Consider the following 22,678-nt stretch of genomic DNA (forward strand, 5'->3'; position numbering starts at 1 on the left):
AACTAATCCGTCATCTTAACTAGTACGTTAAAGAGGTAGTAAAACAGCGGCGCGATTATTTGTCTGTCGGTAAGTATAGTATATCATCTCTCTTATTTGGATACTACTACTGCGATGGAGGAAAATCTCGGAAGAAAGGGCGGGGGGGGAGTCTAGATGCGTGTGAGTGACCATCTCTCGAGCATTTTCGTAGTATGTCATGTCTCGGGCGGAATGTCGGCGGCGGTGCAAGCGAGGGGCGATCTTTTTTGGGGCTGAAAAGGAGAGGGTTTGCGTGCATGATGCACTGTATATTTGCTTTTTTTTTCCTAGGAAAGGGGGGGGGGGGCGGAGATAAGGGGTTGTGTGTGTGTGTGGCTGCGTGCAGGTCTGGAGGCCAGTGGCGTTGTTCCTTTTTTTCGTTATTTGCTTTTTTGTTGCTTGTTTGGGGGAGGGTTAAAGTCGGCTTTAGGGGAGTGGTGGCATGCAGAGGAGCTGGGTTTGAGGGGGTGGGATGAGTGTGGAGTGTGGAGGCATGGGGTGCAGGAGGCCTGGGGCTAAGGGATAAGGGGTGGATAGGTTTGATTTTCTTTTTCTTTTGAAGATATGGGGTGGCTTGTCTGGGGTTGTGTGGGATGCTTAGTTGGACTGTCGGGGATGATGATGATGGCTGGTGGTGTGTTAGGAAGTCGACGTGCGTACGGCTTGACTCGGTTTTTGTCGGGTAGGAGGGATGACACTTGTGATTTGGATAGAATGCGCGATAAGGGGGGGTTTAAGACGGCCTTGTCTCATGGCCCTCGAGTCCTACAAGTTTTCCTGAGTAAGGTCAGCCTGTATCAACTGTCATGATCCTTTGACACTCACCATAAACACTTCATCTTAGTAACAAAGTCCATACATAGTTTGAAACAACGCATCTGCAAGAAGTGATAGAAGTTTCAATACTTGATTGAAAATATTTACAAAAAGCTACTGCTCCAGAAAGTAATTCATAAACATGCCTTAGAGCCCATCCAATGCTCTATGCCATTGCCATCTCTCGCTCGCTCATCTCCACATAATTGCCATTGCAAGCCTCATCAAGGATATCCTCGACACAGTTGCCAGCAGCTTAGTTACCAGACTGCTGGGCGAAACCCAGCCTGGGGCCGTTGCTGCCCATCTCGTGGATGACGTACTTGCTCTTGAGGAAGATATCACCGAAGATGTTGAAACCAAAGTCAGATCCCGACTGGAGACCACCGAAGCAAGTGCCGTCGCCGTTGGGGGCAAAGTTGATGTACTTTCCAGGAATGGTCTGCTTGACGCCACCGACAACGATGGAGAAGTCGGGCAGGGTGCTGGAGCAGGGGAAGACGTAACCTCCCTGCTGGGAGTCGACCTGTGCGCCACGGACCTGTCCATAGTAGGCGCTAAGGATGGAGTCATCGACGTAGACAAGGCTGGTGCCGGTGTCGGCAATAGCATCAATGCTTGCCGAAGTGGTCTTTGTGCCAACGGCATAGCCAGTGGCGGAAAAGCCCCAGAAGCCTTGGCTGTCGTCGACGTTGACATAGGTGATGGCACCGGTGTACTTGCTGGAGTCGATGAAACCAAAGTCGTAGGAGCCAGCAGCGTGGTACTTGAGGTTGACAGAGAACAGCGGCTGGGCGAGCTGAGACTTGACAGTGTCGAAGAAAGTGGTCTGTTGGACAGGCTTGACAGTGTTGATGGAGCTCATGGCGAGGCCCAAAAGACCATCAGTGTTGGCATCGCTGGAGAAGGAGGCCGAAACTGATTGGGCAGCCTCAACAGCTTGGGAAGTTGCAGTGATGGGACCAACAGTGACTGAAATAAAGTTAGCGTGAGTCCTGATGAGCACAAGAGTCTTTTGATGATGATATTGATCACTTACCCTTGTCGGCGTACACTTTGCCAGAGGCACCAGATCCGTCTCCATAGGAGATCTTCCAGGTGTAGCCACTCTTGACCTTGGATGGGTCCACGGTGTAGTAGGTACGACCGCTGAGCTGCGATTGGGGCTGGAGCGAAGAGTATACCCAGCTTCAGAGGTGTTAGTCTAAGCTCATGATGAGATTGCTGAAGCAATATGCAAAACTTACAGATCGGAGCTTCCAGTGTCAAAGTCCAAGTGGAAGGTCTTTGTGCCAATGGTGACTGGGCTCAAGTACGATGCATCGTACTGGTCGTTAGGGGAGGCAGTGACGGAGCCGCTGCTTGAGGTAGCCTCAACCACGACCGTGTTTGCACGGTTCTCAGCTGCCTTGAGAAGGCTCTCAGGAACAGGCTTGCCGTACTTGCGCAGAGCCTTGACCCTGTCTGCGGGACCGTTCTTCAGGTGGGTAGAGTGGGGGACCTGGTTGATAGAAAAGGTGCCGCGTTTGTCTGTATCAATTCCAAGGTCAGTCAAGATTCAAAGGTGGTTCCCTTGTTTCGACGTACCGAGCTGGATGGGGTTTGCGGCAACGCTGCCAGCAAGGGCGAGCGCGGCTGTGAGGTTGACAATGGATGGCATAGTGGCAATGGATCGTGGAGACTCTTGAAGGCAAGCGAAAGAATGGCAGTGGAGCTGTGATGGATACAAGACATAGAGGTTGGACTTGGCTTTATACCAAGCATTGCCATGAGCATGGTGATGTGGGATCCACTTTCCTTGACGATGATGTGCTCCGTACCCTGTCGATACATCGTTTGTAGAGGGCGCTATGTTAGCGTGGGCTGTGACATCTCAGGGTGTTTAGTGGAGTATCAGTTGGTCACAGAATTCACTACTGCAGCCATTCATGGCAAACAACCTGATTGGGACGAGCCGCGAATGCCTTGTGTTTATTGGGCTCGTGTTTCAAGCGGTTACCTGCTCAATCAGACCTGGCGTGGATCATACTAGTGGGATCCGAGTGGGTGAGTGGGCGCATAGATGGACATGATGCTTCTCTGCAATCAACAGACAAAGAGGAAGGTGGCGAAATAAGGCCTATCTTGTGTAACTATAGGGCCGAGTGGGTGTATGGTGTAGTATTGGTCAAAAGCCGGATTAGTGGTCTACAACCGTGTGCGCTAACCGCCTCGGACGCATAGACGGTGATTTCCTTGATGTAGGGCTTGTACACAATAGGAAGGCTGGATCAACTGAACTGTTGGTAGCGTAGGTGGATGCCGCGATACTAAGAGTGGCGTTGGGGATTAAGTGCCAGGAGGAGCGAGTAGGATGCACCAGTCAAAGCAGCAAGATACTGCCAAGCCTTGCCATTTCACTCTTAGCAGCGTTAAGCTCAAGCCAAGGCAGCCACAGCTGTGAAACGAAACAAGGCGAAACCCGGGGGATGGGCAGAGTACTGTTATCTTAACAGTTGCAAAGGTGCTATATGGCAATTGTGCGATGTACATGGAGTGGGCGATGCTGCATGATCACATGCCGTCCACACAACCATAGACGACTGTCGTGCTACCCACATACTACTACGATGCGGCATGACAACGGTGTCTGCGAGGATGGTTCCATGGAACTAGGTGTACTTCCGGCCGCCATCGAAGATAGCGATCGGCAACTCGTGATGCCAAATGAAAACCATCCGTGGTGGATACCCAAGGCATGAAATCAGAGACTTTCGGCAGTGGCTGGATTGGGTAGGTGGCGAAGTAGTCTGGCTATAGACAAGGGCGTCGAGACAGTTGACGCGCAGACTAGAGGATATTCGTGTATGTTGGACAGGCCTGCAATGTCTCAACGAGGGCCCGGGCATGATGCGAATTTCGTTGTTGGCCAGTTAGCCAGTGTTTCTGGCGGGTGCGGCCTTTAACCTTCCTGTTTGGGCGACAGGCCGACAGATGAAGCGTCATATGCCCCTGCACACGTGCACCACGCCTATGGAGGGTACCAAGCCTTGTGATGCTCCTCTTGGACAACGCTTATCACTCTCTTGCAGCCTCGGCGCTGCCGAACAGCCAGGCTTGCATGACGTTTTGCCGCAACCCACCGATAACACGTCCTGGACTCTGTCCATGTACTGTGTAGACATGTCTTCAGCTGCCAAAAAAAAGTCCTACACCACACCACCTGCCGCTTTGGCATACGCCCCGGAGAATTAAACTCCCAAGGGCCGATTATCTCCCGCAGATTTTTGCCCGCTAACTACCACACTCTTCCCTATCCTCCTCCTAATCACCTAGGCCAAGCTGCTATAGGAAGCTTGGTATTCACGCCTCATTTCATGGCACTCGCCTGCTTCGGACTTGAATGCCAATCGGGTATCATTTACAGCGACCGTCCTCTTCACGCCTTTTCTCTAATCAACTAACAGTAACTCACATGCACTACACATCAACTATCCGCTTCCTGTCTGCCCGCTAACAGCACTCTCTAGCTGCTTGAGTGCTGCCCGGTACGTCTGCTTCTTCCCATCAGCCGTCACGGCACTCTCCTTCCATTCCATACGCCTAACCTTCTTGTTTCCGCGTTTGATGCTGTCGCCCTTGGCTATTTGCTTCAAGAACCACGCCGCCTCCGTCTTGCTAAACAACGTCCACGCCTGTCCTGCCTTTCCAGCTCGCGCCGTCCTGCCCACGCGGTGCACATAGCTGGTGATGCTTGTCGGCAGGTCGTAGTTGATCACGTGTGTAATGTCAGGAATATCCAACCCTCGAGACGCAGCATCCGACGCAATCAAAATCTTGATAGCCCCAGAACTGAACGACTTGAGCAATTTGCGCGACGCATCTGCTGTCAATGCCCTAGTCATGGTCTTGAGATGGTTCTTGAATCCAGGCATAAGTGCACTCAACAAATGCGACAGGCGGGATGCGCTCTCTGTACTTTTAGTGAAGATGAGAACGCGGCCTGTTTGCTGCGACATTGATGCTTTGCTGACTTGACCTGCGTCAGAATCATCATCTGACGAGGAGTCGGACGAAGAATCCGACGAGTCTGAATCCGATGACGACTCGGCCTCTTCATATTTTTCTGTGAAAACAAAGTTGAGCAGCACGTGCAACAGGTGCAACGGCTTGTTCGCGCCATCGCCAACGTGTACGGCAAACTCTTCCAGCCTCGATGGTAGCTCGAAAACATTGTCTTCAGTCTCCATTGGCTGCAGCTCCATGCTCGCATCCTGCACAACAACCAGCTTCGGTCGCTTCAGCTTCAATGTGCCGAGTTTGCTGACGTCCTTTTCCATTGTTGCCGAAAGCACAATTTTAGTAACTTGTCTTTGGGGCAACGCCACCGACCAGGCAGAGTTTGCATCCCGTAGTTGCTTGGCCATTCGTTCTCGAGCATTCGTAAACTCGTACGGAGTTTCACCGTGAATCGCATCCATCAGCACGCTCGCCCAGCCCTGGAAGTTTTGGTTAAGTAGCTGGTCTGCTTCATCAATGACGAGCCATCGAAGATTGTTGAGCAGAAAGCCCGTTGTATGCTCAATGTGCTCTACAAGTCGGCCTGGCGTACATATGAGAATGTCCACGCCCGAATCATACTTTGGGACGTGTCCGAGAGGCATATTCTTCAGGTCCTCGTATAGTCCTCCTCTTTCCATCAGGCCCATTTGGTGCTGCTGTAACGCTTTCTCGTTGAGCTCTTGTGCTCGTTTTGGGTCGTATTGCGCCCTCATCTTGACAAGCTGCTTTTTTTCTGTGGCGAATGCGACATTGCCCAATGCTGTTCCAACTTTGATCTTTGTGCCAGTACATAGTTCTTCGGCGACTTGAAGAGCCTGATTGACAAGTTGTCGGCTTGGTACAACTATAATTGCCGAAAGTATGGGGACAGCACGATCCTTGAGCGCCTCGATAATTGGCAGCAGATATGCTAGCGTCTTTCCAGATCCCGTCTTCGCAGAGACACATATGTCGCCAAGGTGCTGGTCAAAGCCAGGGTGTAGCATAGGTAGTAGTGCCGTTTGCACAGCCAAAGCGTCCTTGAACCCTTGTTTCTCCAGTTTCTTCACGTATGTAGCGCCGACACCAAGCTCGGAAAATGGCACCGTCTTAGATGCCTCGATGGTTGTGGGCTGAGCGAGCCATGTGGGAAGGGTAGAAAAGGTCGGTTCGTATGCTGGCTCGGGAACGGGTGCTGGCTGTGGCATGGGCTCTAGATCGTGAAGCTCCTCCTCCTCTTCCTCCTTGTCAGTTACCTCGTCTTCATGCTGTTGGCTCTTCGCCTCGGCTAGTTTGGAGGATTTTTCGAATTTGGAAAGTATGCTCTTGTGCTTCTTTGCGACCTCGTCACTCTCGTCGTTTGCTTCTTCAGTTTCGCGCTTTCTCCTCTTCGGTTTCTTGATAGATCTTGGGACTACATCGCCTTCTACAGGTGTGGTCACAGACGCGACGACGGGCTCATTTGTGGTATGCGCAGGATTCGAGGTTTCGCTGTGTACTGGGGTGGGTGAGGGCTGTTTTTTGGGCGCAGGCGCAGGCGGCGCAAACCGCTTGAATAGAGGGCCAGCCATCGCGTGTGATATCCAATGCGATCCCTGTGTAGAAACTACTCAAGCAGTAGTATGAAAAGATTCGTGGCGCTTTACAACTGTTGCAGTAAAAGAAGTCGTGCACTAGGAATTCCGGGCCCTAGAAATTTGGTCGGAGCTTGGAGAGCCAAACGCCGACCAGTGACGCGCCTCGGATTGTACATCCACGCATGCACATGCGACAAAGGCACCGCTCGTCGCCCTCACCCACCAATGCTTCGATGAGCTGTCATGTGTCCTCTTCTTGAGCAGAGTCGAGGAAACTATCCTCCCGCACCGCCATCATGCCGTACAACATCGCGTTCGTACTCAATGCCCCTCGTGCCATGCACCCAAACTAACACGCTGCAGTATGGTCAGCGACAACTTCTACCCCCAGCCCGGTATGAACCATACCAACAGGCAATGAACTTTCTTCTCATATCCTACAGGAGGAGTAGAGAGTCATATGTACCAGTTATCAAGCGTGAGCACCCTCGAAGCCGCTAGCCCGTGACTTGTCCTCATCAGCCCAGAAACTCATCGACCGTGGACACAAAGTCATTGTCATCACCCATGCCTACGCCGGCCGAAAGGGCGTGCGATATTTGACCAATGGACTCAAAGTCTACTACGTTCCCTTCTGGGTCATCTATCGCGAGACCACCTTTCCCACCGTTTTCTCTTTTTTTCCCATCTTTCGCAACATTGTCATCCGCGAGCGCATCGAGATTGTCCATGGACACGCCAGTCTGAGTAGCCTTTGCCATGAAGCCATCCTGCATGCGCGCACAATGGGCCTGAGGACAGTTTTCACCGACCACAGTCTGTTTGGTTTCGCTGATGCTGCGAGCATTCTAACCAACAAGTTGCTCAAGTTCACCCTGAGCGACGTTGATCATGTCATCTGCGTCAGTCATACTTGGTGCGTCTTTTCCCCTGCCTCACCTTCATCTGCTGACCAACGGCAGCAAGGAGAACACCGTGCTTAGAGCATCTCTCGATCCCCTCATGGTCTCTGTTATTCCCAATGCAGTAGTCGCCGAAAACTTTCGTCCTCTTTCGCAAAACTCGCAAGACGCAGTGCAGCCCAAGGCGCCGGGCCCTCGACAACCCATGGACCCGGACGAGATCATCACAGTGATTGTAATACAGCGACTATACTACAACAAGGGCACCGATTTGTTGGTAGCAGCTATCCCTCACATCATTGCGGCAAACCCAAACGTTCGCTTCATAATTGCCGGGAATGGTCCCAAGGCTATCGATCTGGAACAAATGATTGAACGGAACGTGCTGCAGGATAAGGTTATTATGATCGGCCCGGTCCGCCACGAAGAAGTGCGTGATGTCATGGTGCGTGGGCACATCTACCTCTGCCCATCGTTGACCGAGGCATTCGGTACGGTCATTGTAGAAGCTGCATCATGCGGCCTGTATGTTGTGGCCACAAGAGTGGGTGGTATTCCTGAAGTCCTACCCACCCACATGGTGGAATTTGCGGCGCCCGAAGAGGACGAACTTGTTGAAGCGACCGGGCGCGCGATTGCCAAACTGCGAGCAGGAAAAGTCAGGACAGAGCTGTTTCACAACCAGGTCAAACAAATGTACTCGTGGACCGACATTGCGCAAAGGACAGAACGAGTATACGATGGTATCAGTGGTGTGATTAGCCATGGCGAGTTTTACCAGGGTGCAGGGGCAGCCGGTGCATGGAGCGCTACTCGAGGCCGAGCCGGTGTGCAAAGCTTTGCCCTCATTGAACGACTTAAGCGATATTATGGCTGCGGAATCTGGGCGGGTAAGCTCTTCTGCATTTGCGTCATTGTCGACTACCTCATCTTCCTGGTGTTGGAAATGTTTGCGCCCAGGTCAAGAATCGACATTTGCAAGGACTGGCCGAAAAAAGCCATCCAGCCAAAACCAGAGGCGCACAAGAGATATGTGCGTAATATAGATGATGACACGGGAGCGCTCAGAAAGAGGAGCTCGAGATATCGCAAGCCGAAAAGAGATGTACTAGAAGATAGATGAGAAAAAGAACAGGAGAACATGGAAGTTTTTTTTTTTTTTTTTGAAAAATATGACTTTTTATTGTTCAATATTACGACTACTGTCGCCCACCCTATGAGCATGACAGAGAATCGTCAAGAAGGTAAAATGCTATCTACTCAAAGCCCGTAGGCGGTATATCATACCGGAACGCTGAACCGGTAACTCCTCCCATAAGAAAACGCCGGTAAAATGCTTTGTACAAGAACAAGGAAGAAGGAGAAGAAGACGCAGAAAACCCATTCACACATGACTACTCTCGTGGAGCTTAGGCATAGAACCAGTACTGCGCACTGTACTCGACGGTGAAGCTACCCTCGATACCCTCGCACGTCTTGGGCGCAACACCACCCGCAGTGTGTATCCGGTAGACCTCATTGTAAGCCCAGTGCTTGTCAGTACCAACAGTAGCATTAAGCTTCAACCACGGGACGCTACCGAGACGGTTGGTACCCAAGCTGGCAGTCGTAGGGGCAGGGCTCTTTGCATCAACCGAGCACTCGACACGGCCGTAGTCGGCATCTTGGGTCTGGAGCATGAACAGCGGGACACCGGCGGCGGTGAACTCGTGGTGGCCCGAAAGCCGCTTCTCGGCTTCTGGGGAGACGGGGATGGCATAGTTGAGGGCCAGGTTGGTGACTTTGGCGAGGGTGTCGGTGTTGAGGCGGGCGGCGTCGCAGGTTACGTTGAAGAGGGAGGCGACGGCGCCGACGGCTTTGGGGACGTCCGAGGCGGTGGATGAGGCGCAGGTGTAGTTTTGGGTGCCGCGGCCGATGGCGATGTGGCGGAGGGAGGTGCCTTGGGCTGGGGCGGCCAGGGGAGTGGGGGCTGGTTGAATTGTTAGTATGTGTGTGTGGGTTGGAGGTAAGTGGAAGAAGGACGTACCATTAGGAAGCTTGACGTTGGATAGGTCACAGAGGGCGTCGGTCTTCTTCAGCTGCTCGTAGATACCGACAGGCAGGTGCTGTCTTGGGATGAGTGCCGCGATGGAATCGGCATTCTGTGTTGGAGCGGCGAAGAGAGCGGTAGGCGCAAGAGCCAAGACGAGGCTGAGGGAGGTTGAGAAGATCATTTTCGGATTGGAGATGGTAGAGGGCTTAGGTGGATGTAGGTGTTTGTTGTGGTGTTTGTGTGTAACCGTCGATCCAAGGTTGTTGATAAGGCACCGTATATGTATCTCCAAGTGCAGGAAGGTGAAAGTGAAGACGAAAAAAATAGACCCTGACTACACCGATCTTTTCCCAGAATAGATCTTTTAGTGAGGATGTGTGAGCGTGAGTTGGCTTTGTTGCTGACGCTGATGCTCCGCTTCCCTCTTTCGTAAATAGAAAAAAATATTCTCGAAACGGAATCTATCCGTAGTTTAATTCGAGAAAGTGAATTAGATAAAAAAAATCACAGGATGAGTGAAACGGATGCAAGATTCCCAGAAAAGAAATTCAAGGCAAGAAACAATCCCAGTACAATGGAAGACCGTTATTCGTGGAGCGGGAGAGGGTGTGAGAGAGAGGGGAAGTAGGCGTGTGTGAGTGTGTGTGAGTAAGAAACAAAACAAAGCCGTTCTCCAACAGTTCCTATATACACAAAACTCGGCTCATAAAAACTCTAGACCAACGCACGCGACACGACAGCTTGCTTTCCAGCGCGTAGTCGACATAGTACCAGGCCCACAAACGGACATGGGCTTCTGAATTGCCCCAAACCCAGTCGTTTACACTTCCCCCCATGTCACGACCGCTCTGTTACCGCCGTGGTACCCACTTTTTGGACCCTTGCCAGCCGCGAAAAAAAAAGACCCCAAATATAGCTGGCATGGGTGCGATTGGACGACAGCGCTCTACAACAGCCATGCACAAGCGGGAGAGGGGCCGTGCGTTTTTTGCCTTTCTTTTCTTGGTTCGCTCGACTACCGAGGCGCCCAGAAGCGAGGAGGAAGAGAAAAAACAGATTGACATGCTTAGTTCTAGGCTACATGGGGGAGCTGGCGCGAACGCCTGACGGGGGAGGGAGTGGCGGGTTGAGCAGTGAATATCCTAGGAGCGGAGCGTGAAACTGGTGCTGGTCATGATGATGGCGATGATGATTTCATTTGAAGTAAGTCATCTAGCTACACGTGAACATACGCCCTTTACGCTGATGCGATTGCTGACCACAAAGCCATGGCGCTGTTTCTCCAAGATACCTCCCCAAAAAAAGGCTTGCGTGCACACATACAGCTGCATGTTACGCCCTACACACGCAACTTGATCCAACAATACACACACATGCTTCATCTCGCAAAGAAGAAAACAAAGGTATCGTTTACCCACAAAACAAACTATACCAGCGCACATAATGCCCCAGCATCAACACCGCCGGTGGAAATTACACACATACCCAAAATATCCCACTCCATGGCGCAAACCCTCTCTCCAACGGGGGGAGGGGGAAGCACCGCAATCCACCCACACCCGCAGAGCCGCCCATACTACAACCATACATAGCACCATTCCCCATTTCCCACCTACCCGCCCTCCAAATACGCCATCAAGTATACTTACCCATATACCCACGCACCAAGCCCCTTCCAGGAGGTCCCCAGATCCCCCCCCCCAAAAAAAAAATTGCTAGAACAAGGAAGGAAATGATAATAAATAGCTACATAGAAACAAGTTTTGTGTCCCTTAATATAGCTTCTCGTATACAGGGCAAGGGGGGGGGAGAAGGTGGGAATTGACAGCTAATATGGCTATATTGGGATTAGCGGAGAGAAGTGGAGAGCCAATCATGTGAAAGGGAGCGGGGCCGGGCGCGAAGATGGGCGAGAGAACGGTGGGCGCGTGGAGGGGGGGAAAGGTGGCTGGGACGGCCGGGTAGGCGGATGGGCGGTCGGGTAAGTAGCCGTAGTCGTTGTGTGTGTTTTTTTGTTCGTTTTCAAGGTGTGGAGAGGAAGAGGTGCTTGAGTCAGGAATGGGCTGATTCACATGGGGTTCTTTTTTTTTCGACAAGGTTGGTTGGGTGGAGGTTCAATTGAGTGTTCTCCATTTGTGTAGTAAGTAAGTAACTAGTAGACGGAAATCAAAGTTGTACTACTGCGTGTATTCTAATTCTAGTGCACACCAAAGACTCTCAGGCGCATCGCCATGCCGGCATCCAGACACCAGACCGAATTGCTTGAAGGTTTGAATGGATGACACGAATTCAACTTTTGTCTCCTTTCATTTCTTGCTCCTTTGAACAGCGCGTGTAAACAAGGAATGTCTCCGTCTCTTGGAAGGAAAGGTTTGCGGACTGGGCAGGTGTTTTGGAAAAAACTATTCGTCGACTGTTTAGCGCTTCCAAGTAATTGCAGTGTCGGAGGACACAGCCCGTCGGATAGAGCAGGTGCCGGTGCATTGCCTTGTACAAAACAAGTTCCTTAGTATGACAGAGTCTAGAATCTTGTGGCCTTGAATCTTTGACACGTTTGGGTTGCCAATTGCTAGGCGTGTGGACCTGGTCTTGTGAGAGGTGCGTGTGACATGGTGTTTTCGAATATCCTCAGTATGCCAACCACATGTCGAAAAAAAAATCGAAAAAAGGGCGTTACACAGCGTACACAGAGTACACAGCTTGGTTGAGCAAAAGAAAAAAGGGCAAAAAAAGAGCACGTATCAGTCCCCGGTTCAAAGCTCACATGGTACCAGGCGCGTACGTATACGGCCGAAGCGTGTAACTCTACATCCTGACAAGAGGAGGAAAAAGTCCCTCATGGAAACGACCCTAATAGTACATGTCCAAACGACAAACACCACCCTGTGCCCCCATGACCTCTCAAACCGCATTACAACTTGCCCTCATCCTCATTATGCCAAACATGCGTGTCTTCAGCCCCAGGAAGAGGCCCTCCCGGTCCGGCAGCAGCAACAGCCGCCGCTCCAGCCCCCGCCTCGTAACTAAAGAGAAAATAGAAAACCATGAAATGAAGCGCTAGCAGGTATCCTGCAAACATGTTTCGACTCGTACGCGTCTGCAGCACAAACTTGGTGACGCGTAATATCATGCGTTCGAAGAGATGCATGCGCTTCATTGCTCGGGCGCTCTCGCGACCCCGGAAGGCTGCAAAAGGGCTGATATTGGACTCGTATGCTGAGCGGTATTTTGTATCCACTGTCGAGGCGCCTCCATCGCCCATGTTAATGGCTGAGGGGTTCGGGTTTGCGGCAAAGCTCGAGGCACTGGATGCAGGGCCCCTGTTGACCGCATTGTAACTGCTAACATACCTGGTCTTTTCATAGAGATCCAGGTTGTCCTTTTGCAATGCACCGACCTCGCTCCGGAGAGAGGATATGGTCTGGTAAGATTTCTGGAGCTCGGCTTCGAGTTCGGAGTTGCGCTTCTTGAAGCGATCTCGCTGTGCGGTTACCATGGGGAGGATGCCTGAGCCTCCTCCCATTTCACCACCGCCACCCCCTGCACGAAGAGAGGCAAGCGTTGGGGCTTGTGACGAATTGTCGAACCCTGAGATGATTGATGACGTTGGGGACGAGCGACCTTTTCGACCACCAAAGGATGATTGCGGAAATCGCGAGACATATGTACCCGCAACTGACATACCCGAAGGATCAAAGGCATTTGTAGCCTCTTGCTGGACCTTTTCAAGGTCAGCCTCCAGGGTCTCGTTGAGCTGTCGTGACTTTTCCAACTCCATGTTTGTATTTGACAGCTCCTCTTGAAGCGCCTCTAGCCTGCTCTGCAGGTCTTGATGTGACACACGCATGACTGTAAGCTCGTTGCTGAGTTTTTTGTTACGAGCGAGCAGGAGCTGTTCCAGCGTCTCTCCCTTGCCTTTACCAGATGCACCGTTTTGTGAGAGTGCAATCTCAGTAGCCTCATCATCGTCGTCGCCAGTTGCGAACTCGATTGACTAGCACAGGTTAGCATGCATTCATGATTGTATACTCTTAGAAGTCATACCTTCAAGACCTCAAGTTCTTGCTTGACGTTCTCGTAGTCGCTCCATTTTTGGACCTTTTCACGAAGCGCTTCTTTCTCCCTCTTCAAAGACTTGATCTCCCGTTCCAAGCTCCGCATCTCGCTTTCCAGGCGTGTCCTGTCGGAATCTTTTTCAAACCGCGCATTTTCCAGCTTTCGAAGGAGTGAAGAGTTTTCAGATCGTAGGCGTAGGAAGGCAGGGTCATCTTCAATTGCGACTTGTTGAGCTGGTGCCGATGCAGACTGAGCCAACTCCAGACGTAGTTGTTCGTTCCGGGCCGTAATCTCGGCCAATCGGTGGCTTGTTCGCTCCAGCTCTGAGCTGACAATCTCAAGCTCCGCAGCTGTAGCACCTCGACCCCCTTCTTCGGCTGCCTCTCCCTGACCAAGTCGCTGTGAGACTTCATAGCTGGCCTTGAGCTCCTTCAGTAGCCGATCCTGGTTCTCGACCTTCTCTTCTAGGGCCTTCTCCTTGGACTCCCAGTTGTCCTGCTTCTCGCTCAAGACAGCCGACCATGATGCCTCAACCTCCTTGATCTTGCTGTCGCGGCTATCTTCAAGAGACTTGCGTGCGGTGCGCTCCTCTTCGAGCTTCTTCTCTGACTCGTCCAGCTGTGTTGTAAGTCTGGCTACGGTTTTTTGCAAGCGCTCGTTTTCAGATGTGAGTTTCGGCACGAGCTCCTCGGATGTTACGAGGGAGTCAACGGAGGCTTCAAGCAGAGGATACGGGTCGGGAGCCTCGGAAAGCGGCGAGTAGACTTGGAAGAAGGCGGCTTGTACGGTCTTGGACTGGTTGGATATAAGATCAATGAAGTTTTGGTAAGCTGTCAAGTTGGCTTAGCATAAGCAAGTCAATCTCAGTGCGCTGCCACGTGCTTACACTTGAGGAGGCCTTTGATGTCGTTGAGTTTGCTTGCATCGTCCAGTTTCCTAAAATCTTTGGTCTTTTGCGCAAGGTCTTTTCTTTGCGTGAGAGTGTCTCGCTGGTGCGCGACGAGGTCGGAGGCTACGGTATCAAGTTGTGGGATGAGCGAGGTGAGGTCGATGTCTGGCGCATTGTCAGCCTATATGTGCAGGTTGGCTCCGCGGGGAGCAGTCCATACTTCTCCATGCGCCGATGGCCTTCTGGAACTTGTTGCCTTCTTCTGGAACTTGTTCGGGTGCTTGCGATTGCTCGCTGGTGGCTGGTGGAGCCACGACGGTGTCCTCCATATCAATGCCACCCTCCATGGTAGCGCTGCGGTCGTCGTTGCCAGCTGTGAAAGACGTATAGATATTCGCGTGCAGCACTGGATCTCGTGGACGGCGCGTTGAAGGTAGCGAGGTGGACGTGGTGGGTTACGTATGCATGCTAGGTGCCCATGAAACTGCGGAGGGTGCGGCGTTAGGCGGCCCTAATTGGTGGGCTGGGCTACTATGGAGCATAGGAAGCGCGATGCATGGTACATAGCTTGCCAGGCTCCCGACTACACATCCACCCACAATGACATCCAAGGCATAGCCGGTCATGGCGCATGTGATGCTTCAACACCATGGCAGAAGCATCTTCCCAGTCGCAGCTCTCCGGGCGACGTCCCCCGCAACACGGCCCCTACATCCTCCGCAAGCTCGTCGCCAACCTGCCACTGGCCGCTGATGGCGCCTCCGACAATGTCCGCATCACCTGCGTAGAGGTGTCGGGTGTGTATATCCCATTGTATCCAGCCGTCCTGGAGCTTGCTGACCTGCGAAGACGGCAATCTCTACGTCGGGACTTCGGCCGCCGAGATCCTTCACTTTGTTCTACTGCCACCCGAGTCCGACGACCCTGCTGAAGAACCCACGGCCATCATCGCCTCGAGATTGGAGCCTCCGCACAATGATCCCAATGGACCCGGTGTACAGCAGATCCTGCTCCTTCCCAGCATCAACAAGGCCTGCGTACTTTGCAACAATACCTTATCGCTGTACTCGCTCCCTGAATTGAGCCCAGACTCAACCTTCAAGCCCATCGGATGCCTCTGGGTCGGAGGTGTGGACCTCAACCAAGACCTAGATGCGCCGCCTGAAGATGGTGTCGTGGTGGTCATTGGGCTGAAGAAGCGACTGCGACTGGTGCAGATATCCGAGAACTCGCCCCCAAAAGCCATCAAAGCAATCGAGTATGGAGGCTGCTTGGTATCAGTGCGCCGCGATACCTTTTCGTGTGCCGCCGATGCCCACTCTTATGCGCTTCTTGATGTGGTGCATCAGCAGAAGATTGGCCTCTTTCCCATCTCATCTTTGGATCCAGATGTTGGTGACGTAGGTGGGGCCGCTGAACATCTTGCTACCGTGCCGAATGCGCCATCCAGAAGTATCTCTTCAGCTAGTCCACAGCCGCGTCTGGAAGAGCAGCATGGTCATGTGAGAAGTACAAGTCTGAGTGTTCTAGGCTTGAGTGGCCACACCTCCCGCACCGCAAGCCCGCGCCCTGCAGCGCAACGATATGGCTTTGATGTACCAGAGTCGTTGTCTCGTGATATGTCGCCAGCCCCAGCACGGTCATCCTTAGAGGGAACAGACAGAGCATCTAGTCAATCTCGAGCTGGCGCAGCTTCGCCCGACAAGCCTCTGCCTGCACCTCCTTCGGAAGATAACCAGCCCCAAGAGGAGCCTTCACTACCTGAGCCGCCTCGTTTCATTCCGCTGAAACCTCACGTCGCATCACCAAATCCAAATGAGTTCCTGCTTACAGTGGGTACTACGCCCACTGATCAGGGTGTTGGTATGTTTGTGAATCTTGATGGTGACATGTGTCGTGGAAGCATTCAGTTCAGTAGTTATCCCGACGCCATTGCGGTAGATGGGTCCGGGGTAGACATGTCCGGATCTATGGGCACAAACATAAACGCTGAGGAGGGCTACGTGTTAGCTGCTGTGCATCGAGAACATGAGGGTACCCTGACCTATGGCGTGGAGATTCAACGGTGGGATGTGGACCCAAGTGACGGTGAAGTTGATAAACACTGGCTCAACTTCAGTCCGCTGGGTCTCACAGTGGATGACAACGGCTCCTATATCTCAGCTCCAATCGGTATGCGTACTGTGGTTCGGCCTTATGACCTGGTCATCCCAGAAGTAGGCGCAAAACTGACCGTGCAGCCGCTGCGACTTGGGTCCTCTGAGGCTGCTTCAGGAAAATCTGCTGAAAAGCCAAAAGCTCAAACAAAAGCAGATCGTGATTTCGTCGAGCGCCTCTCAAAGTTGCAGTCGCAAACTGTTGTTTGGGCTGGAGACCAGATTTGGTGGACCGTACGTAATCCACTAGTGACTCGTCTAGATGCTCGAATTGAGGAGGCTCAATATGCCACTCAAGGAGACAGGACGCGTATACAGCCGAATCGAGCATTACTGGAGAAACTACTTGGCGATATACGGGGGCAGGAGCCACGCAATGAGTCAGAGTACCTCAGTCTCATCTACATTCGCCAAAAAGCCTCACTCATGCTCTTCATGGACGTGGTTCTCCGCACCAAAACGAACATTATCATATTCGAGAATGAGAAGCGCATCACCGAGCAAGCGCTGATTGAGGGTGAGATGGATCCACGGGTTGTCCTGAGTCTTATGCCCATTCTCAGTAAGGAGGTCGTCCAAGGATCCGATGGCATACAGATATATGGCGGAATTACGACCACGGTAGAGCAGTTTCTGCGTCAAATTGACTTTTCCACCATGTCGACGAACGCCAATGGGCCATTTGGAGACAACTTGCTACATTTCGTCAAGCGCTATCTTCAATTTTGGAAGAGGCGGAAAGGAATGGCAAGCGTAACAAATGACCCTCATGTGTTCAAGACTATTGATGCAGCATTGCTTCACATCCTTCTGCTCTTGGACCAGGGAACTTCAAAGGGGACATCAAGCCCAGGCAGCCACCGAGCAGAGCTTTATGAACTTGTCGATAGAGAAGTCGAATGTTTTGACAGAGCCGTTGAACTACTCGAAGAATTCAAACGTCTCTACGTACTTAGTCGGTTATACCAAGGTAATTGCAAAGCTTCTGTCAAGTCATCTAAGGTGCTTGCAACCTGGAGGCGGATCATTGAAGGCGAAGAAGACAGGGGTGGCGAGCTTGTAGATGGCGAGCTCAAAGTGCGAGAATACTTGAGCAAGATTCGCGATCAAACCCTGGTCGAAGAGTACGGCGCATGGCTCGCAAATCGAAACCCCAAGCTCGGCGTCCAGGTCTTTGCTGATGACCAGAGCAGGGTCAGATTTGATCCTGCACGAGCTGTTGATTTACTGAGAGAGAAGGCGCCAGGTGCCGTCAAAGAGTACCTGGAGTACCTTGTGTTCGGAAGCAAGAAGGTTTGTTTAGAAGGTCGATCCTTGCCGGTATTTTCACTAAAATTATTTGCAGCATCCACAATACGTGAACGAACTGATCGCATTCTATCTTGATATGGTCATCAGCGAGCTCGAGAAGAATCCCGAGTCGCGTGCTACGTTGTCCGAAGGCTACGAGACATACCGTATCCTCGAGCCACCCAAGCCTACTTACTACTTGTTCATAAGTGACAATGCTAGTGATGTCGAGTGGTGCCGTGCCAGGCTCCGCCTGCTTCAGTTGCTTGGCGAGACATCGTCTTACGACGTCAATGCAGTGTTGTCGCGTCTACAGCCCTATGAGCAAGAGCTCGTCTCTGAGATGATCATTTTGAATGGCCGACAGGAAAGACACGAAGAAGCTTTGAAACTACTCACACATGGCCTCGGCGACTACGATACCGCCATAAACTACTGCCTTTATGGCTATGCATCCATCCATCGCCCTGTAACAACTGGCGGCCCCCCTGTCTCGCTCAATCAGATTCCCACTCGTGCAGAGCAATCTCGTTTGTTCGGAGTTCTCTTGCAAGAGTTCTTGAATATCGAAGATCTCTCTCAGCGCGTCGAACGCACGAGTGAACTTCTGGAACGTTTCGGCGGCTGGCTTGATGTAGCTGATGTTTTGGCGGTTGTGCCAGACGAATGGTCCGTGAATGCATTCTCTGGGTTCTTAATTCACGCTCTTCGTAAGCTGGTTAGAGACAAAGCAGAGAGCGATATTTTGCGGGCGCTCAGTGATGCTCAAAATAGCCAGATGAGCAGTGAACTGGTGGAAAAGCGAGATGAGCTGGGTGCGACATTTGAGAGAGTTGCCTAGGTCGGGTACATATGGATTGGGATATATTTAGCGAATCTTAATAAGAAATACTCTGTAGATAAGCCCTAAAATTGATCTGTATTGGAAATTGGCAAACATCTTGGACCAACTATGAAGATGGTTCATGCCTGACCCGCGATAGTCTTGGCATTTGCGTACCCGAAGGCACAAACAACACTCAAGTCTAGACACCGACGCTTCAATCGCCACAGCCAGGTCTGCACAACCTTGCTTCAATCCGATATCAGATTGTCTATTGCACGAGTAGCCACAACACAAAAATGCAGCGCCGTATGGTGAGGAGCATAATTTTCACATTGTGTTCGGCAGTCCGGCGCTAATCAGGTGGCAGCTCACCAAAGACGACGAGGCCTCAGCGCAGAGCGAGGATCTCGAGGTACGACGTGAGGATCAAGAGAAGATCAACAGATTCAGTTCTCTGCACCAAAAGGAAGAGATCCTCGAGGAAGAGTTGCGGGCGAAGATTGTACGCCCCAATTACTATCTTTGGACTTTCCCTCAGACTAACCAGCAAACATAGAAAGAGAAGGAAGACCTCGAGGAAATTTCGGGTGAACTAGAGCTTGTGGATGAAGAAGAGAAAGTACCGTAAGTTACCCCATATGAGCTATGTTCATTTTCTTCTCCATTCAGAACGACGTCAACCATGTATATTAATTCACGAATACAGATACAAAGTCGGTGACTGCTTCATCTCATTACCCCAGCCCCAAGTTCTCGAGCTCCTTAGCTCATCAACCGAGACCATCGAAGGCGAAGTCGACGCCCTCAAGACGAAGCTCGAGGGTATCCAAGAAGAAATGGGAGAGCTAAAGAAGGCCCTATACGGACGTTTCGGCCGCAGCATCAACCTAGAGACGTAAAAAAAATTCAAGTAGTCCACAAAGGCATCTAGACGTTTCTTTGATCATCCCCCCTACGATTCATGACTGCAGCAAATCAATACAAAAAAAAGAATAAGATGCGTTTTCTACATACACTCCAATTCCGAAGTTCATTATTACCCCGACTCCGACCTCGGAATTCACACCGTTGCACTATCGGACTAGCAACGCGCGCCCTCTTGTAGACCGAAAAACATATGCACAGATACGTACGTGACTCAAACTCTTGGCACACACACACTCATAATGTAGTATGAGCTGGCCCTTTTTTTCCCCTCTCCACCCATGGAACCCGGCCCAGAACACATACTAAGGTAAATCTGCCCGACCTCATGTGCCCTGCGCCCTATGAAATACAAGCCTTGCTTCTCCTGCACTATACCAATGGCGTTCAACAGGGATAATAGCAACGCCGTTGAGCCGGTTCTGTTTGCTCAACGGCGGCCAGGCCCCACACCCATTGGGGATATGGGCCAGGCGCTATGATGGATCCCCGCTTCCCTAATCCAATCTAGAGTCGAGATTATGCAGTCATTTATAAATCATGGTGCATGTATTCTGCAACCCGTCGACGATCGTTGCTTGCACTTGGGGGACGAAGCGGGCGGGTCTAATGCCGAGGTAGCGGTGATCGCTATTGCATGACCCATCGGGGTCTGGGTAATTGGGGATGCCCGTTTTATTTCCCTTTGTTTTTTTTTCCACTTTACATTCGATTCTGCCTGTATGGCTTTTCAAAAGATTACTCTTTAACCTACATTCCCTCTCATCTAGGTTTTTTTTTCTTTGACAAGTGACTTGCTGGGTGGTTGTGAGTGACGAGTAGAATACGTCATTTTGACCAATCATTGTTATTATTTTAATTGTCGGTTGAAGTACAGGAAGAGGGGAAATAGTTATTCTAGGAGGATGGAGTCCGGGGCTGATCTTGAGAAAAGTTATTCCCGGGAGCAACAGGGTGTAGGGCCTACGCATGAGGCTATCACTTCGCCGGTTGCGTTGGTGAGGAGTTTTACGTCGAAGAGTCAGAGGAGTTTGAGCAGACAGCGGTGTATGTGTTTTATCTTGCCTTTTCTTCTTCACTTCTCTCTCTTGTAGAGAGAAAATTTGGGGTCGGTGGGAGAGTTGACTTACTGACGGATATACTTAGCCGGTGTAGACACCACACGTACAGCACGCTTGAAGGAACTCGAGAAAGACGTCGATGAATCCGATGTCGAGCACGAAGATGCGATTGAGAGAGTCGAGTCACGAGTATCGAGTTCGCACAATGGGACGAGTGCACCGTCTGAGATATCCAGTGAGCATGGTCAACGGCGCCGTGTCTTGAGATTTGAAGACGGGGATCCTGAGAATCCTGATAACTGGGGTCGTGTGAGTAGAATAAAGTTGTATAATCGTTGGTATGTTACTGATATTATGTACAGTGGAAGAAAATCTATGCCGTCTTCGTTGCAATCATAAGTGGTAGGCACTCTCCTTCCTCACCTCCAATCGTCCCCCGCCTCAAACTAAGTCCATATAGTCATGAACAGCACCATGAACTCAAGTCTTGCAGCTGGAGCTACAGGCCCCATATCTCGCCATTTCAACGAGTACAACGAGTACATGCTCGTTCTCCCTACCTCCATGTACCTAGTTGGGTACGCATTCGGTCCAATGCTATGGGGCCCACTGTCTGAGAGCTACGGCCGCAAAGGCACAATGGTGATATCGTTTGTCATTTTGACAATCTTTTCGGTTGCGTCGGCGCTTTCGCTCAACTTTGGCGCTCTGGTCGTGTTCAGGTTCCTCGTTGGTGTAGGCGGAAGCTGTGCGATTAGCGTTGTTGGTGGTATCTGTGCGGATATTTATCATGACCCAAAGCAACGCGGTCGAAGTATGGCGATATTTATGGTGTGTTATTTCTCTGTCATGTGTTTTAGGGTTTAGGTTTCTGATCTTGCGAGTTAGGCTGCGACGACATTTGGTCCTATATTAGGACCCCCGATATCAGGTTTCGTTTCTGTGGTCGACTGGAGTTGGGCTTTTTGGGTTGGAGCCATCTTCGCGGGCGCAACATGGCCTATTTTCTACTTCTTCGATGAGACGTATGGCCCGACGATTCTGAAGCGTCGTGCTCAGCGATTACGCAAGGAGACGGGTGATGAGAATATCGTTGCACCACTGGAGTTGGAGAAAACGGACTTGAATCACCTTGTTACGGTCATCTTGACGAGACCAATACGAATGGTTATCTTCGAGCCACTTGTCCTTTTTACTTGCTTGTACTTGAGCTACGCATGTAAGTTTGCATCGTCATTTTCTTTTATCTATCAACATCCACGGCTGATGCTTACGAAAAAATACAGATTCTATATTCTACATTTTCATGCAATCCTACCCCATAATCTTCACAGGAACATATGGTTTCAATGCCGGAGAAATGGGTCTGGCATTCCTACCTATTGGCGTGGGAGCCACCATATCCGCAGGCATCTACCTTGCCTGGGACTGGTACCTTGCACGCGCCCAGCGTCTACAGCGCCCCTGGTCGCAACGTGAGGAGATGCGCCGACTCCCCCTTGCATGCATTGCAGGCCCCTTTTTCGTCATCAGTGCTTTCTGGCTAGGCTGGACGGCGCGAAAGGATATTCACTGGATCGTGCCCGTGCTTGCTGGAGTCCTATTTGGCATGGGCTATTTATGTCTTTTCATGGCTCTGCTAAACTACCTTGTCGACGCTTACGAAATCTTTGCCGCCTCGGCCATGGCTGCTGCTTCGTTGTCTCGATCATCATTTGGGGCAATATTGCCGTTTGCTACGAAGCCGATGTATAGGGCTATGGGTGTAGCGTGGGCGACGACTCTGTTAGGGTTTTTCTCGCTAGCCCTGTGCGTGGTGCCGTTTGTATTCGTCAAGTGGGGTGAAAAGATGAGGGATAAGAGCAAATTTTGTCAGTATCTGAGACAGAAGAAGAGAGAGGAGGAAGAGGAGAGAGAAAAAGAGCGAAGGACAAAGGGGGGAACAGGAGAGGCTGAAGTGGAGGAGGTAAAGGGAAAAGAATATGTATGAGTTGCTCGCGCCAGTTTCTCGAAAATATCGATTTGCAACTGCTATCATTGTATTTGGATTTAAAAGTGCTAGGCTTTTTGGCTGAATCAATCAATGTCTCAAAGATCAACGAATTGGA

The 22,678-nt window shown here is 51.2% G+C and overlaps 7 protein-coding genes across 7 annotated transcripts; 3 read left to right on the top strand and 4 right to left on the bottom strand.

Moving 5' to 3' along the window:
- Positions 1 to 1,093: 1,093 nt before the first annotated feature.
- Positions 1,094 to 2,497, bottom strand: COCCADRAFT_22696 (uncharacterized protein; the record flags this gene model as incomplete). Its single annotated transcript, XM_007709736.1, has 4 exons — positions 1,094 to 1,809; positions 1,877 to 2,025; positions 2,085 to 2,367; positions 2,425 to 2,497. The coding sequence occupies 4 exons, from the start codon at positions 2,495 to 2,497 to the stop codon at positions 1,094 to 1,096; spliced, it is 1,221 nt and encodes a 406-aa protein (XP_007707926.1).
- A 1,810-nt stretch (positions 2,498 to 4,307) lies between these two features.
- COCCADRAFT_22697 (uncharacterized protein) lies at positions 4,308 to 6,428 on the bottom strand (the record flags this gene model as incomplete). The annotated part of the gene is made up of 2 exons (XM_007709737.1): positions 4,308 to 4,826; positions 4,968 to 6,428. 2 exons carry the CDS (start codon positions 6,426 to 6,428, stop codon positions 4,308 to 4,310), a joined length of 1,980 nt encoding a protein of 659 aa, XP_007707927.1.
- Positions 6,429 to 6,730: 302 nt separating this feature from the next.
- On the top strand, positions 6,731 to 8,459 carry COCCADRAFT_1388 (glycosyltransferase family 4 protein; the record flags this gene model as incomplete). Its single annotated transcript, XM_007709713.1, has 5 exons — positions 6,731 to 6,747; positions 6,798 to 6,829; positions 6,878 to 6,912; positions 6,962 to 7,350; positions 7,397 to 8,459. 5 exons carry the CDS (start codon positions 6,731 to 6,733, stop codon positions 8,457 to 8,459), a joined length of 1,536 nt encoding a protein of 511 aa, XP_007707903.1.
- A 286-nt stretch (positions 8,460 to 8,745) lies between these two features.
- COCCADRAFT_33046 (uncharacterized protein) lies at positions 8,746 to 9,549 on the bottom strand (the record flags this gene model as incomplete). The annotated part of the gene is made up of 2 exons (XM_007709752.1): positions 8,746 to 9,305; positions 9,363 to 9,549. 2 exons carry the CDS (start codon positions 9,547 to 9,549, stop codon positions 8,746 to 8,748), a joined length of 747 nt encoding a protein of 248 aa, XP_007707942.1.
- Positions 9,550 to 12,279: 2,730 nt separating this feature from the next.
- COCCADRAFT_33047 (uncharacterized protein) lies at positions 12,280 to 14,660 on the bottom strand (the record flags this gene model as incomplete). The annotated part of the gene is made up of 4 exons (XM_007709753.1): positions 12,280 to 13,362; positions 13,413 to 14,254; positions 14,311 to 14,478; positions 14,534 to 14,660. The coding sequence occupies 4 exons, from the start codon at positions 14,658 to 14,660 to the stop codon at positions 12,280 to 12,282; spliced, it is 2,220 nt and encodes a 739-aa protein (XP_007707943.1).
- A 302-nt stretch (positions 14,661 to 14,962) lies between these two features.
- On the top strand, positions 14,963 to 19,484 carry COCCADRAFT_33048 (uncharacterized protein; the record flags this gene model as incomplete). The annotated part of the gene is made up of 7 exons (XM_007709754.1): positions 14,963 to 15,110; positions 15,163 to 17,762; positions 17,815 to 18,574; positions 18,789 to 18,851; positions 18,888 to 19,087; positions 19,142 to 19,209; positions 19,292 to 19,484. 7 exons carry the CDS (start codon positions 14,963 to 14,965, stop codon positions 19,482 to 19,484), a joined length of 4,032 nt encoding a protein of 1,343 aa, XP_007707944.1.
- A 930-nt stretch (positions 19,485 to 20,414) lies between these two features.
- On the top strand, positions 20,415 to 22,560 carry COCCADRAFT_22703 (uncharacterized protein; the record flags this gene model as incomplete). The annotated part of the gene is made up of 6 exons (XM_007709738.1): positions 20,415 to 20,556; positions 20,665 to 20,879; positions 20,933 to 20,972; positions 21,031 to 21,401; positions 21,459 to 21,789; positions 21,857 to 22,560. The coding sequence occupies 6 exons, from the start codon at positions 20,415 to 20,417 to the stop codon at positions 22,558 to 22,560; spliced, it is 1,803 nt and encodes a 600-aa protein (XP_007707928.1).
- Between the last annotated feature and the right edge of the window lie 118 nt (positions 22,561 to 22,678).

The sequence above is a fragment of the Bipolaris zeicola genome (assembly GCF_000523435.1).
Source record: "Bipolaris zeicola 26-R-13 unplaced genomic scaffold scaffold_11, whole genome shotgun sequence".
Classification (NCBI taxonomy): domain Eukaryota; kingdom Fungi; phylum Ascomycota; class Dothideomycetes; order Pleosporales; family Pleosporaceae; genus Bipolaris; species Bipolaris zeicola.